Source organism: Apis mellifera, linkage group LG9 (assembly GCF_003254395.2).
Source record: "Apis mellifera strain DH4 linkage group LG9, Amel_HAv3.1, whole genome shotgun sequence".
Classification (NCBI taxonomy): Eukaryota; Metazoa; Arthropoda; class Insecta; order Hymenoptera; family Apidae; genus Apis; species Apis mellifera.
This window is the reverse complement of record NC_037646.1, coordinates 40,985-59,773: the sequence shown is the minus strand read 5'-3', so window position 1 is coordinate 59,773 and position 18,789 is coordinate 40,985. Positions and strand designations below refer to the sequence as shown.

The following is an 18,789-nucleotide window of genomic DNA, read 5'->3' as shown; positions in this document are numbered from 1 at the left end:
ATGAATTTGATTATCACAAGATCATTTATTACATAAATTCATTGCTATTGAGAATACTGATTAGTCATTGTATATTGATTTAGTATGTGATGAAAGCCATTGTTATGATAGGAATTTGATTCTATTAGGTTATTTAAATAATGCTAAGATGAATTCTGATAGATTCTAAGTTAGAAATTATTATTGTGATAAAAATTGCGATCTTGATTTGTCATTATATGTAACAAGATGATCTCTAATGGATTTTTATGGTACGGATATGTTTGAAATGGTATTTATTATTAATTTATTTTGATTATTATTATGATTGAAAGAAGAGGACAAAATGCAATTTCACTTAATATTGAATTTATATTATTTGTAAGAACTATGATCTATGAAATTTCTAATTTCAAACACAACTAGACTGATTTTGTTCCAAGATCTTATTACTGTTATTTATCTTTCTTTCATTTTCGCGAGACAAATTTTTTTGCCTCGGAATAGAACTTAAAAAGAACATATTTAAGAAAATATTTCTTATTCTAAATTTTCCTCTAAAAAATGATTCCTATCGCTTTTCCAATATAGCGATAAATCTTAAAATAAAATGACAAGGAGTCATGTAAAAGTATGACTTGCGTCTGATATGACTAAATTATTTTTCAGAACTATAAAATCCTTTGCAAGCCATATATGCCTTTGGTTTGCAGTTAGCTACTCTTTGTCTTCGAAGAGACATATATTCATATTGATCCTTTCATCAAAATTAGATAAATCAGCACAATATATATATACATACACTTCTGTTTTATTGCATTATTTTTATTAATTTTTATTAGTGTATATGTAATAGTGATTACTCTGTTAATGTTGGAATGATATTTGAGGGAGAAGTTTTTTAAAAATATAATAGAAACTTTTTTCTTCTCAAAAAATCCATTAAGAAAGATATTAGCCATAATCAGTTTATAAGATGCCAATTGTATAATCATGTTTTAAATCAATTTAATAATTTGTGTGACACATAGAAATATAATTTCAAAGATTTGATGACAACAAGGAAGACAAAAATTTCTGAAATATTTTTATTGATTGTATGCAAACTTATTTAAAAAAAGAATTACTTATTAGATAAAGAGATTGTTAAAAACTTAAAAAGAAATATAAAATAATATACAATAGACTGATGAATATATAGCACAAGTTATTTTATAATTTGTCCTAATATATAGAATAATAATACTATAGTCATATTTAAAATATCTCTTACGAATAATAAAAAATAGCAAATAATGAGAATTGTTATAATTTAAACAAAATATTAAAATTAAAAAATTAAAATTATTTATATAATTTATATTATTTATTTAATTAAAATATAAAATATTATAAAGTATCATATATAGTATATTTGTAAAATGGATTTGTAAAAATTAATTTTAAAAATCAAAACAAATATAAAAGATAATAATAAGTATTGGTTAAAATTTATTTATTGAATTATAAACAATTAAACTTTATTTAGAAACGAGACGAAAAACCGTTAATTCTGTTATATGGCATAACATTTACGGCAATTTGTTCATCTCGTTTCTTTTAGTTTCAATGAATTTAAATTATTTATAATTTAATAAATACCTTAATAAATCTCAATCAAAATTTTTATCATATAACATTAGATCTATATGTTGTATCCAAGAATTAAAAGAAATTAAATCATATTTTAAAATATAATTATATTCTATTGAAATTATTATTGAAAATTGCAAATTATTCAGAAAAATAATAAAATTATTCAATAAATTATACAAAATCAAATAATAACATAGAAATATAGGCATGATTTTAATTATTAAAATAACGAATTAGAAACTATGTAATAGTTTGATCAAAAATTTATGCCTCAAAGATTATAATAATTGTGATCCAGATTGTCGCAAATATATATTTTTAGAAATATTAATATTTATTAAATTATTATATTGATTTTTATTTATATATATGCATTTATGATAATCTGTGCGTTAATATGTGTTATTTTAATATACAATATGTTCAGTATCTAAAATTCAATATCCAAAATTACAATATGTATATAATATTATGCAATTTAATATAATTTATATCTATCTATATATAATATCTATAAAGAACTTGATCCGTAAAATGCGAAATTGAAATACAAGACAATAATCGAAGTTACAATAATAAATATAAAGTTGATATCATGTAACATAATTTCGATTATCCAAAAATTATTTTATATTTTATTTTTACATTTCATGAATTTATTGGTGATATTAATTCATCCATAATATATAAGTACTAGCTACTATCTGTTTATAAATGTATTCATAAAAATAAATAAAAATTCAATGTAATATTAGCAAAAATTTTTGTTAATCTTGAAAACTATTTGCATTTAGAATTACAAATTTTATAGCTTTTTAATTAAATATTAATTTAATTTTTAAGATATAAATTTTTAATCGAGATATCACACGTTCTTTAATTTGTAATCTGAATAATAAAATATCTACTAATTAATATAAAATAAAATTGATGAAATTTTTTATCAATATAAATTCAAATATAAATTCATGAATAGATATAATTTTTTAAATAAATCATAACTTTTATTTATTTTAGTAATTATTTTACTAATTATATTTAATGATAATTCGATTATTCATATTTTTTTTTGAATAGTGATTTTAAATTATCGAATTAGTATATTTTCATTGATAAAAAAATTTAAATTAATTATGTAGTATGATGAAAATTTTACTATAATTTAATACATACAAATTTAATAAAAATTTAAATTCAATTATGAATGTTAATCAATTTTATTGATAAGAAATAATGCAAATTTTTCTAAATTTTATGGCATAAATTTAATAAAAATTCTAATAATTTTAAATATAGTGTTAAAATATAAAGTTCTAAAATATAAATTAAAATATAATTTAATTATATTTCAATTGTTAATAATAATTTACAATCTTTGTTATTAAAAGAATTTAGTATAAAAAATTAATTTTCAAATATTTTTCTATTATTTTAATTATTTATAATTATTTATAATTTTAATTATTTATATAGAATATAGAATTTAATAACAAATTTATTTTATAACAAAATATTTCATTTATTCTTTAACTTTTCAAAAATCTTATTTATTATGAACATAAAAACATATAAACATATAAACATTTTTATTACATTGTATATATTCAATATAATTTTTAAACTGCAGATACTTATGTATTTATAAAAAAATTAAAAAATTCATAAATATATAATATATATATAATATATAAAAATATATAAAAATAAGATATTTATTATAATTTGAGCGAAAAAATTTCTATTTTTATTTTTTAATATTAAACATATTATTTTAAAAATTAAATATTAATATAAAATATAATTAATATAAAAATAATATAATATAATTAATATAAAAATAAATTTACATAAAAATCTACAGCTTTGTTATTAAAATATTTCAAATTTACTTACTATCATCGAAGTCAAATACATTTTCCTTTTCTTCTGGCGACAAAGTTGTTGTCGTCACATTGATCTGAATACTATTATTTTCAGGAACGCCAGAAATTGCCTTTGCAGATAATGTGGCCATTATTTGCGCAGTATGCGCAAGTATCAGCATTGTTTGATTCACAAACATTTCACAAAAATTTCTACAATAATTTATATTATTTAAAATATTCACAATAATTCACAATATAAATTAAATAATCACAATTTCAACTATTTCATCTTTTTCTAAGTAAATATGTTAATGTTTAATATAACTTTAAGTTGAAACACTTTTGTTGTCAGAACAAAATGTTGAATACTTTGCAAAATATTGTTTTTTTCTTCTTTCTTCATGTTATCCGTAATTAATATTTCCCGCAATTAATAAAATTTAATAATTTATTGAATAATTTTTTTTGTATTACTTAAAAATTTATAATATCAAACTTTTTGTCATAAAAATAAATCAAATTTGATTTAAAAATAAAATTTACATTATTCAAAAAATTGAACAAATATAAAAGAAAATATTAAATATAAATAATTTACATAATTATTTGAGAAAAAATTTTAAAAAAATTTTGAAAAATTATAAATTTAAAAAGAAATAAATGATATTGAAATACAGAAAAGTATAAATAATATACAAATTATCAAATTAATTTGTACAGAGGTAAAACATAATTAAGAATATAAAAATTTTTATATTAGATGATCTACATAAATTTAAAGATAATAAAATACAAAAGATTTAAACGCACAAAAATATAAAAAAATATAAATTGAATAAATAAAAATTGGAATAAAAGATTATGTTCAAAATTCACTAAATAATTAAAAATTAAAACATACTTATTTATAAATTTGTTAATAAAAAAATACATAAAATCCAATCTCGTAAATCAAAATAAACAAAACGAAAATTTCTTTTGAAGACACAAGAAGAATTCCTTCTTTCGATATCTTTTATTTTCTGTATTGATATTCAGTCAACAGCAATGATAAAAAATTGATTGACGCAAATACTGATAACTAAATTGTCCATTGAGTCCAATCATTCGTTGCAAAATGCTTTCCGACATCAATGTCGAAATAGTTAAAATTATATTCTTCTTACAATAATTATAAAAATACTTGTATTGGATATCTCGATAATTTTTTAACGAACGTGGCCTTGATCTTGTTAAGCAAACTTGATCCAAATGAGTTCATCTATGTCACGATCTGTTTTTTAATGATTTTCCGAATTGCTCGTGTACCATTTGGAATTGTCAGAATATCTAAAATGAGTTTGAAATTAGTTATTTGAAAAATTGTGAAAATAAATATTTTTTAATTTTTGTTTATAATATTATAGTATATAATATTATAATATATAATATCATAATATTATATTCATTAAAAAAGTTAAATAAATAGAAAATAAATATAATTATTTATAATTGTTTTTATTATAAAAAAAATAAATATTCAATAAAAAAATATTTTAATGTTTTAATATATATAATATTTATTTTATAATTATTAATTATATATATTCAATATTTGATTTGAAAAATATCTTTTGATATTCATAAATATGAATAAATGAATGAAAAAAGTTATCAGAAATATTTAAAAATGAAAAAATGTAAAATATTTTTATAAAGTTAATTAAATAAAAATTTACTAGATATTTTTTAGTAGTTTTTATAATATTAAATATCTTTATAATATTAAAATGTAAAGATTAATCTGAATTAATGTGAATTTGAAAAGTATAATATATTTTCAATGAAATTTTTTAATTAATTTATTAGTAATTAGTAAATTACGGATTTTATTTTTGATAACTTTAAATGATATTCAAAATATATCATTATAATTATTGTATATATTTATATAAAATTATTACATTATACTTTTATAGAAATCAATTTTAATTATTTATAAATGTAATAGTATTATAAATTTTAATTATTTAAAATATATTTATAGATTTTACTTAATAAATTTTATATTATATTTAAAATTATAATATTATATATTTATTTTTTTCAATTTTTTGATAAATTACTATTATTTATGTGAAAAAATTCAATTGAAAATAAATTTTCTATTCAATTTCTAATAAATGTATCTTGTAATATATACTAATATATTCTGTATATGAAATATATATATTTGCTTCAAAATTTGTATATCAAATTTCAAAAATCATACAGTAATTAATGCGTTGAATATTCATATACTACAATGTTCTATTATTATTAATGAGATTTTTATTTTTTTATTAAATTAATAATAACTCTAATATTAAAAGAAATAAATGTTATTTAATATGTTTAACTTATAATTGCATTTCTTTACATTTTTATTCTATTAATTTTATAAAATTTTAATTCTATCAAATTGTTTAATAAATTCTATCTATCATCTCATTCTACATAATATATCACTCCTTATATATGAAGTTATAAATAAATTTAAATTGAATTATATCACAAAATAAATCTAAATAAATATATTAATTTATTTCAAGAAAAAAATAAAATAACTTATTTCAATTGAAACAATTTCGCCAAAATATTTCTATTCATGCATTAAAAAATTTTACTTTTATAGATATAAAAATTTAAAAAATTGATTAAAAATATGATCAAAACATAAAAATTCAAAAATTTTACAATTAAGTATTTAAAACTTTCATGATTAAGCAAAAATTTATTGATAACATTGAACATTAAAAATGACATTGAAACTTTTAAAAAATTATAAATTTCAAAATACAAATTTTAAATCATTAAAAATTAATTCAAGAACTGAAAATTCAAATTTTTCATAATCGATGTAAAAAAAGAAAAAATAAAAATTCAAATTTATTAAAAAATTTTTTTTGTTTTAAATTAATTGAAAAATTAATCTTAATATAATCTCTCTAATATAATATATATTAATTTTTAATATAAATAATCTAAATCTTAAAGATTCAATTATAAACTCATACATTAGAAAAATATTTTCTCTTACCTTGCAAAAAATTACAATGTTTATAAAATATTTCATTGATAAAAATATAATTAATTAAATCTCAAATATACTTCGTTCGTTTAAGAATTCAGTCAAATAATCGGAGTTATAAGAAACATGAGTTCACCGATCGAGTAAGCAACGCATACTAATCACAGAAAAATGTGTACAGTACAGCTTTATCTCGCCCCACTCTTTCTCTCTCTATGTTTTGTTGATCTGCTTTTCTTCACTGTCTCGGACAGAATACATACAGAGAACTTCCTCACGGAACCGGACAAGTCATTTGAGTGGCCTATTACAAGAAAAGAGGGTTGGTCTTTATTTGAACATGAATATAATATTCGAAAATCTATAAGTTTTTAAAAGAATTTTGTAATATTATCGTTTTAAAATATTATTAAAAATATTAAATAATAATATAATATAATTAATTCAAACATTAATAATTTTTTTCTTGTAAATAAATAATTTAATTTTTCAAGTTCTGACATTAAAAATTTATATTATTATAATAAATGATTATTATTATTATTATTATTATTATGTTTTTAGATATTTTTATTATAGATAACTCTAATATTAATTAAACAAAGTCTATTATATCAATATGAATCAATATTAATTTCAATGATAATCCTTTTTTGTAATATAATGCTTTCTTTATATAAAATTTTTAATACAAAAAAATATTAGTTATTCATAGAAAGATCATTTATAATTAAAATATATAATATAAAATATTTTATTATTATAATATTTATTAATATATTTATTAATAATATTTATTATTAAAAATATAATTTCTAAAAAATGTATTTTAAAATTGAATATTTATTATTTTGTAATACTTAAATATTATATTTTCTTAATCATTATTGGACACAAATTTTTAAATTAACCATTATTTTTAGCTTTTAGAAATATTATTATGAATATATATTAAATTTAGAATTTATAGTATATATTTTTATAATATATTTAAGAAAAAATAGATAGAAATATAAAAAAACTTATTTATATATATTATTTCTTTCTATTTTTTATAATTTAGAAGAAATTTTATCATAAGTATATTAATATTAAAAATTATCAAATTATTTTGTTTTCAAATATTTTGATTTTATTTTAATTTGATATTTTATTTCTTTTCAAAATCATATTAGTGTTTTAATCAAAAGTTTTACATACAAATACATAGTATTGTTATAATTAATGTAATGAATTATAACAATATTATATTTTATGAAAATCGATATTGCTAATTTTCATTTTTATATTTAGTTACAAATAAAGTTTAAACTTTAAAATGAAATCACTGTACATATTATATTACAATTATACAAATATATCCACAAAAATTAAATTAAAATAAATTATATATATTTTTCTAAATAGTTAAAAATAGAAAAAAGTATTGTCAAATTTAAATGGCATTCAATGAAACATAATTTGGATATAATTTTATACGATTTTATGTTTAATATCTGGAAAATATAATTGCAATTTTTTTTTTTAAATTTACACTTTTTATTTGGAATCGTATAATTTGATAGAATCAATCAGTTTTTTTCTTTTTGCAAAAAGTATAATATACTTTATTATATACATATATATATATATATATAAATATAAAATATAATATACTTTATATATGTAATATAATATGTAATATTATTATAATATATGTAGACGATAATTAAACGAAATATATAAAATATTAATTGGATTATTGATTTATAATAATATTTGGCGAAAAATATTTTAAATATTTAATATTTTAATATTTTTTATTTGGCTTTTATATCATTTTATATTATAAATATAATATATATTATAATATATATAATATATATATATATTATAAATATAATATATATATATATATATATTATAAATAAATATATATATTTTATTTTATAAGTCTATTATATCAATATGAATCAATATTAATTTCAATGATAATCCTTTTTTGTAATATAATGCTTTCTTTATATAAAATTTTTAATACAAAAAAATATTAGTTATTCATAGAAAGATCATTTATAATTAAATTCATCATTTATAATAAAATATTTTATTTTTATAATATATCTGAAACATAAAATTATTTTAATATAATTATTTTAATATAATTATTTTAATATAGATTTGGCATAAAATAAAATATTTTAATCTTGCTTAAAATATTATATTATTCCACAAATAATATGGCTTTTTCGATTTTTTCTTAAAACTTGATGAAACTTTTATTTATCATTGAAATATTAAAAAAAAAATAAAAATGGAAATAAGTTAAAAAAAATATTTTTGCAGATAAAAAGAAACCGTCTTATCGCTGTTATTTGTATCATACTTTTATATAATACATATATACAAATATTTTTGCAAGTACAATTACTGAAACTAATGATTCCAATCATTTGTATCTTAATCCTATCTCAGAAAGGGAACTCGAGGAAGTACTACTCCAGTTCAGGATTTGATAAAATTTCGAATGAACTAATTAAACAATTGACAACTATTGAACACAAGGTATTATTCTTATATAATTGTATGAAGTAATAATAATTATAATATAAAATAATTTTTAAAATAGAATGAAGTCATAATTATATCAATACTTAAGTTTGATAAGTACCTATTCAAATCTGAAAGTTATAAACCTATTGTTTTTACATGTAATTCATGCAAAATATTAGAAAAAATTGTGAATTATAGATTTAAATGATTTCTCGAATATAACATAATTATTCCTAACAATCAATTTGGATTTCGAATTCTAATATATCTCATTTAATTAGTTTAGAAACGTATATACAAAAAACATTTAATAAGCAAGATATCCTTAAGTTATCGTTACTATGAAAAAGCTATATATATATTGAAAAAGCCTATAACATGGTTTGGAAACATATTTTAACCAAATTCCGGAAACTAGAAATTGTTGAAGAACTTATAACATTTTGTTAAAAATTTTATTTATAATGGAAACATTCAAGTTCATGATACTTTCAAGAAAAACAGAAATCGAAAACGGAATACCATAAGAATTTGTAATTAATATTACATTGTTTTTAATAGCTATTAATAATATAAAATCTTTGTAATCTCCATCTCAAGAATATTTGCTAATGATATCACAATTCTAGATAAAGGAAAACATTATTATTTCAACAAACTATTCAATTAATACTTAATAAATTGTATAACTGATATCTGAAGATGGGTTTTAAATTCTTATTAAAACTACTAAAACTGAATGCATAAATGTCTTCATTAAATATCTTCATTAAATATGAGGCACATATTAAATCTTGGAAATAATTTGAATTTGTTATATGCATTAAAATCTTTCGAATATACTTTGACTATATAAACTTATAGAATAAACATATTAACAATTTGACTGATAATTGCAAGCAAAGATTAAATATTATCAAATCTCTAACATATAATAATTGGAAACTGATAAAGGCGTCCTATTATAAATCTATAAAACGATTCGAACCAAAATTGATTATGCATTTATGCAACTCTGCCAAACCAAGAATTTAAACAAAAAATTAGATTCAATTCATAATGCAGGATTAAGAATCATTTCACATAAGTCTAATTAGAAGCATATTAATTAAAGCTGGAGAGCCATATAATACAGAAGAAAATTATTAAATTTAAAATATGCAATAAGGGCAGCAATTTTCAATTTCTTTCAATTTTATTATATTTTCAAACATTTACTCAAATCGAATTTAAGCAAAATCCAAATCAAAAAATATTCTATCAAAGTGTTAATAAATAGAAATAAAAGAAATAAACTTCAATCATTTTGCTATAGAAAAAAAACAAAATCCATAAAATCTCTCCTCTATTGATTTAATATTGGTAACATATAAAGTTGAAAAATTCAATTGGAAGAAGATTGGAAAAATATATTTAACAACTTATGTCTTAAACATCCTACTTTTATCCACATACACTAATGGCTCTAAAAATAAAGAACATCGAGGCTATTTTCTTCATTATATTATCATATTTTCTAATTTCAGTTAAGCATAGTTTAAATATCTTTAAGTGCCCGTTTGGCTGAAACATTTACTCTCCTTATAATTCTCAAATTTATTGATAGTGATTAATTAGATCACTCCAAATATATCATATACTCCGATTTTCTTGCGACACTTTTATATTATTTCAAAAAACTAAATAATCGATAAAAATGTATATAGATATAGAGTTATCCAACAAAATAAAGAAAGATGGCAAAATAATAATTCTAGCATGAGTTCCATCCCATAAAGATATTTACCGAAGTGTAATGGCCAATATTAAACACATAGAAATATTATTAAAATAATCTTGGACTGCAACATGGAAAACATATAAAATAAGTCTGCTTCAAACTCTAAATTTTTATAAGTCTTTAATAATTCTATCAGAAATTTCTTTGATCTACAAATGAATCCAAAATTCAATCGAAGACAGCAATTAGTAATAATGTGAATCAGAATCGCACATAACAAGTTCTCTCACTTACATTTACTCAACAGAAACCAATCAATATGCGAAAAATGTAACATATCATCAATGACATCATTCTTGACTGCTCTAATTATAATGAAATTAGGAGGAAGTTGGACATTGGTAAGAGTTCCAATAAAGAATCATTCATCGAGTGTCAGGATATCCTAATAAGATTCTGCATCGAGATTTTCAGCAAATTATATAACTCTAAATTTTTATAAGTCTTTAATAATAAATAACCTAACCTAACCTATGATGTTCATGCAATGTTAAGCTTATTAAATAAAAAAAAGAAAGAAATAAATTAAGATAAATAAAATCAAAATATCAATACAAAATACAAATATTCTTAATAAATATATTAATAATATAAATAATTATATAATAATATAATACTATTTTAAAAATTTACTGTATTAAATAAAATGTTTCATTTTTAAAATGATATATATATTTAAATAACAATAGTAAAATAATAAGTAACAATAAATAAACTAAAATAATAATAAAAAAATAAAAAATATTTTATTTAGCTTTGAATAGTTATACAAATTCAAAAAACTTGATTTTTAATATTAGATTAAGAGTAATATTATATTGTATATTTGATTTTATATTCATTTAAAAAAATATTTATTTTATTATTAATTATTAATTATTATTATTTAATTATTATTATTATATTTTATTTTATTATTAATTCGAATATACATTTATAATTTCTATTTTTTGAATTTTATCCTAACTTAAAAAACTTTTTTTGAATATTTTTCTTATGCTAAAATTAAGAAAAATAACAAAGAAATAATTAAGAAATTATAGTAAATATTATATTTTCTTTCTATTACATTTATATTTTAATTCTCAAAGTATATTCATATATATTCTTTAAATTTTCATTCTTAAATCTCTATTTTATATTTAATTGTACAATTTTCAATAAATTTTTTATTTATATGTTTTTTTAAATTCTGAACAATTTAATATATATATATACAAAAATTAATTAAATGAGTAATAAACAACTTAAATTGAAATTTATTGAATAATCAAGGTCCAGGAGAGGAGAATAACTAAAAATGCATTTTTTACATAAATTGTTTTTTTTTAAAACTTATTTTTATGTTTTAAATACATAATTATAATTAAACCTAATATGTATCAATGATTTCATTATTATTTTTTTATTCATTATAAAAAAGTAATTATAGAAATAAAAATTTAAAAAAAGCATATAAAATTGATATAAGATGCGAATATATTTATAAATAAAATTCAAGACTTATTTTAGTAAGTATTTTTTAATAATTATTTTTAATTATTTTTTAATTAATTATTAATTAATTTTTTTTTATTAATAGATATCGCTTTCAATAACAATTCTCAAAAATTTATTCACAAATATATTCACATTAATTTAACCTATTAGCTTCAATTTATTCGTGAAACTATAATGTAGTAATAAAATTAATTTATTATAAAGTTCACTGTTAATAAAGCCTAATTTAAATGATCAAAAGCAAAGTTTACATAATAAAAATTCTTAGAGAAAATTCGTAGAGTTAAGCCAAAGAACTTATGCCAAAAGTCGTTGTTCCCAGGAAGGAACTAATCTACAGTATTTATAATAATTTTAAATTAATAATATTTAATAAATACGAGTATTTATAATAATTTTTTTCAAATAATATGATGTTAATTGAAGTAAATATAATTGGAAAACGTCAAATTTCAAGACTACGTTCATATTTTAACCACGTCGAAATATTTCTAAAAAATATAAAATTCCAAAGATCCATTAAATATTTTTCTCGATGATATTGTCTTCACGCAAATTTTGTTAAATTATTAATAAAGCTGTTTATACTATCTAATTAGTTTTTTGTCATTAACAAATAGAAAATGTCTAATAAATGAGGAACCGAACTTAAATCGAAACTGAAATCTTAAATAGAAATTCTGGATAATCATGTTAAATTAATTAATTAAATAAAATCCTATATATTTAAGTTTTTATTTGGAAGATGATTTTTTTTTTTTATAAACTATTCATTATAATGGAAATTTCTACATATATAATAATTTAATATAATATTATAATAAATTTAAATAATGTATTAAATTTGAATTTTATTTACTTTTTGGAAATTGATTTATCCTTTTTTATTAACAAATGCGTCTCAATTTGATTACGATGGTATTAGTTAAAAAATATATCGGCGAACATCTAGATCAAAATTACTTAGATTATATATAAATATTTATTTGATTTAAAATATGTAAATAAAAAATAAATATGTAATAAATATGTAATAAAAATAAAATAAAAATATGTAAATAATTGTTTTTATTTAAATAAATATCATAAATCAAATATATAATGTATTTGATTACATTAATTATTATTAAACAATTTTATTTGTTTAATAATTACAATTAAACAATTTAATTTGTTTATAATTTTCTATAAAAATTTTCAATAAAATATAAAATATAGAAATATAAATATATTTTTTTAGATGCTCAATCAAACGTTTTAGTAAATTTAATTAATCAACTAATTATAATTATGTTTAATTGATTTATTAATATTCTTTTTAAAATAAATAAATAAAATAAATAAATTTAAAACTTTTAATACAGTTTTTTTGCACTAACTAAAAATTTATTAAATACTTTTAATATTAAAACTTCTAATATTAAAACTTAAGAGTTTTAAAATATATTTAATTATATTATGGAAAAGTACTAATGCAACTTTTAATATTTTTATCTAATTCTTTATAAAAATTGAATATGTAATCTTATACATTTGTATTGTACATTCCAAAAATGTAGAAGCATCCGTTAATTGAAGATACCTAAGATAATTTCAAGCAACATTTTTTTTGTTTGTAAAAATTTTCATTATAACTTTTAACGAATTATTAAATTGTAGTCAATCATAGAGTACGTAGTCTAGTTATGATATGATAATTATATAAGCATCATAAGTCCAAACAATGTATGTCAAAGAAAATGTATTAAATATTAATGTTTATTTATTGTTCATGATATAATTTAATATAATTTCTAATAATAAAAAAATATTTGTTATATTCAACATGTAATTATCTAGATTTGTTCCCTCGATCAGCAACAAATAATCATTGCTACCGTTTAGGCTGCACTCTGTAGTATTTTTTGTTAATATATTTTATTAGAACTTATTAACAAAGCTGTAAAGTTTTTGCAAAGGAAAATATTATTTGAAATTAAATCAAGAATTTCTAGTTAATGGATGTTCTCACATTTTTGGAACGTTATATAAATTTAAAATTATAATTATATAGATTTTAATTTAAAATTATAATTATATTTTATTAGTTTAATTAATGGAATGTAATCTAAAATATAGAATTAACTATTTTTAACATAAAAATCTAATAATTATAAAAAAAAATTTTTCCGTTTATTTAACATAATTAGAAATTTTAAATTTTCATTTGTTAATTTTTCTATAATTTTTTTCTATAGAATATGAAAATAAAATATTAACAATAATTTTAAATATTTTTATTCTTTCTAATTAAATTTTCTAAATTATTTTTAACCAAATTATTTGATCTAATTAACTTGAAAATATTTGTAAATGATAAGTTTTATTTAAATTATTTAAACTGATTCAGTCAAATATATAAAATTATTAATAATACAAAAAAATATTTTAAATAAAAGTTGAATGGTTTTAAGGAGTATTATCTGATTATCTTTTTTTTTTTTTTACATAGATATATTATATAAAGAAATTATATGAAGAATTTCTAAAAATAGAATCATTTTTTTACATAACTTATACTGGATACAACTTTTTATTTCCTATAAAAAAAAATACTTTATTATTTATAATAAAAAATTTTTAATTTAAAATATATTTTAACTTAAATTTTGTAAAAGTTACTATAAAAAGACAAGGAAATATACATGTAAGGTAGAGTATTCATTTCTTAGCTTTATATTTCTTAGCTTTCATATGGTAAATTATTATTAATAATAGTTACATATTTTCAATTGCAAATTATCTGGCTTTTGGAAAAATGTTATGATTTTTATGGAAACTTTTTATTTTTAATTATTTATTAAATTACGGATGTTTATATATGTATATGTAAATATATGTAAAAAATATGTAATATGTAATAAAATTTGAATGATAATATAAATTTGTCGCACTTTATCCAAATAAATTTATCAATTATGCTTTAAGTAAAACTTTATTGATATATAAATATATTATTTATTTTACTAATATTAAATAATAATTTATATTTAAAAATTATATATTGTTATAATAAATTATTAATAACTTTTTTATCTATATTATTGTTGTCAGTTAATATTATTATACATTGAGAAAGAATACTATTCTGACTGTCACAGAACATAATTTTTATTTACATAAATAATATGTTTATAGTATAGTACATTATTTAATTACATAATTTTATCATTTAATATCTTTATAAGTTTATATAACAATTTCGTTTATATAACATATTTCATATAAATCGGGATTTTTTTTTATCACTGCATTAATTTTTCATTAAACTCGTTCCTCGCAATTATTTATTATTAAGTATATTTTTTAATTGTTTAATATAATTTATGAATATTTTTAATTTGTTAATGGAAGATGATTTCTTTTATAGTTGGAACAAATTGAAAATATGTCTTAATGAATGATAAATTTTGAGCAATTTCTATTTATTGTAATATATTTTGTGCATTTATAATTGCAACATTATCATTATTGTTAAAACTTTCAACAATTTATTTATATTAAATGAAAAAATTAAATTAAATTAAATGAAAAATAAAAATAAACAATTAATGATTTTTCTATATATTCATAATCATCAAGAAAATAATATTAATTTTTATCAAAGTCTTCTATATAAAATATTATTTTTAAGTTATGTTCTATATCTTATCAAAATTGGTTCTAGTTCTTGATGGCAAAAATATTTGGTAACTTTTTGCGATTTCAATATTTAGCATACTAATTTTTTTATATGTAATATTTTTAAAAAAGTTCTTAACGGACAACATTAATTTATTAATGGAAAATATAATCGCATTTTTCTTTCTCTGTAAATTATGTTGATTCAATAATATAATGTGGATTATATTTGTATAAAATAATTTTAATTTTTTTTTTGTTTTAATCATTTACGGATCAACATTCATTCTGGAAAAAAATCTTTTATACTTAGGTATGTGGAATTATAAAATAATTTTGAATAATAAATCTAATTGAGAAATTTATCTTTTTTAATTGTTTATAACAAAATAAAGTTTGATTATTTCATTATTATTCGATTTATTTATTATTAAATTTGCTATGTATTGAGACCCATTTTGTTTGTAGTTCGTTTGTTCATTTGAAAAAATCTATATACAATGATCTCATATACCTTTTTTTATATTTTGGATAATAATACTTGTATAAAATTTTTTTTTAGAATTAATTCATTCGTAATAGAATAATTAGAACGATTTAATAAAGATAGTTTTAATAAAAAAATTTTTTTATATTTCATTATCTAATATTTATCAAGATATATTAACAGCTATTATTGCTTGAATTAAATCTATATAAAATTCATTTTTTTTTCAATGTTTTTTCTGAATTTGTAAATTTATTTAAATTACATTAAATAAAATATTTTTCTTATAAATCAATATTAATATGTTGTTTTAATTATTATTTCTTTTCACATCGAATTCTATAAATATATTATATATATGGAACATAATTTGTATATTGTTTTAAAAAATATAACACTTTTAATTATGCAAATTGAAATTTATATAATTTCTTATTTAACTCATCTCGGACAAATTATAACAAATTTTACAATATTCAATGTATGATGATTATACAATATTTCATTTAAAATCATAGATGAATTGTATTCATTAAATCATATTTATCATAGAACGAAAAAAACATACTATAAGATATATACTATACTATACTATAAGATTTAAAGAGAATTAGAAAGAATAAATATGTTTTTTATTTATATACACAATTGTTTTTTTAATTATTTTCAAATGTCCAAGAAAATTCGAAGTACTAATGATATTTAAATTAATTTGAATTTAAAATTATTAAACATGAGTCATCAAATTACTAATAAATTTTTATTTTTATTTTACTTGTACTCAATATTTTTTATTTTTATATAGAAAAAAATAGTAGCCAATCTAGATTGATTGATTCATATTTAATAATTTGAAATTCAAATTCAAATATCATTAATACTTCAGACTTTCTTATACATATGGAAATAATTAAAAAAGCAATTAATTGTGACTCAATTAGTCTACGCGCTTCATGAATTTTATTAATAACTCATTATTAACAAAATTATAATGAAAATTTTTACAAAGGAAAATATTGTTTGAAATTATTTCAGAAATTTCCAATTTGAATTCTAACATTATATATTCCAACATTATATATATATTTTTTTTCTTGGGTAACTTACTTTACTAAAACAATATCACATCATGTTGCTAGTCTTATGTGGAAGTCTTATAAATATTATGACCATTATTAGACTATGAATTTATATGAAAATTTAAAAAAAAAAAATAAAAATGTAAAAGTTGAATAAAAATTTATAATTATATATATATTATATATATTATTCATATATTCCAAAAATATATTTTTTATTTTGTATTTTTTACATATATTTTTATATATGCTTTTTACATATTTATGTTTAAAAACATATGCAATAACATATTGCAACATTTGTAGCATATTCATTTCGTTAATTTGAATCAGTTTATTAAACTATTAGATGATATATTATAATTATGATTCTTATTGTATGAATGACAATAATATATATTAACAAAATGGGGCAAATAGATTAATTATAAATATAGACAATTATCTATATTTATATTATTATCTAGCTATTTCGATTGTTATTGAAAACAATAATTAAATTAATTATATTTGTATAAACAGAATTTAACATAAATTAAAAACTTTTTATCGATATATCGAAAATATATATATATATATATATAATTTATATACATTATATATATTTAAAATATGCAGATATATACGGAAAGTAACTACGAAATAAAATTAATGCTTTTGCGAATCATTAATTGTTTATTTCGTTATAAAATTAAATAGTCCATGCATCTTATTATAAAGACAATTATAAAGACAATTGGTTTAAAAGAGCAAATTTTAAAAATTAGTTGTATCATTTCTTATTCTTTTTTATTAATTTATATTCATCAAATCAATTTGAAACATAAGTCAAAACTTTAATATTAACTGACAAAATAAAATTAAAGTAATTAAAACAATAAAAATTGGATTAAAAAAAATGAGATATTGCTAATGAATTTGAATTTCTACTTAGAAGTTGTTATTTAAGAAAAGTGTAACATTATATTTTGAAAATTGTGCAGTGCTAGTGAGAATAATGAAATTTCCAATCAATGGAAGACAAATTTACATAACTAAATAAAAAATTATTAAATCTAAAATATTTAATATAAAAAGAATAATATTATTCTGTAAATGTTTTATTATATAAATAAAACTATAATTTTTAAAAATAAAAAATGAGCAAATATAGTTAAATACAAAAAATTTCAATTTTACTAACAACAGTAAATGTCAGATATAAACAAACTTAAATCTTTATT

The 18,789-nt window shown here is 17.0% G+C and overlaps 1 protein-coding gene across 5 annotated transcripts in view; it reads right to left on the bottom strand.

Annotated features, from left to right (window-relative positions):
- Positions 1-18,789, bottom strand: part of LOC726880 (pancreatic lipase-related protein 2-like) — a 79,862-nt gene that overhangs the window by 52,602 nt on the left and 8,471 nt on the right. For 2 of the 5 annotated variants that reach the window (XM_026442630.1, XM_026442631.1), the window contains exons 2-4: positions 6,538-6,832; positions 4,381-4,808; positions 3,508-3,689 (exon numbers count right to left, since the gene is read on the bottom strand). In XM_026442630.1, the coding sequence (XP_026298415.1) occupies positions 3,508-3,689; positions 4,381-4,412 (214 nt within the window). In that variant the 5' untranslated portion in view covers positions 4,413-4,808; positions 6,538-6,832. 5 annotated transcript variants of the gene reach the window in all.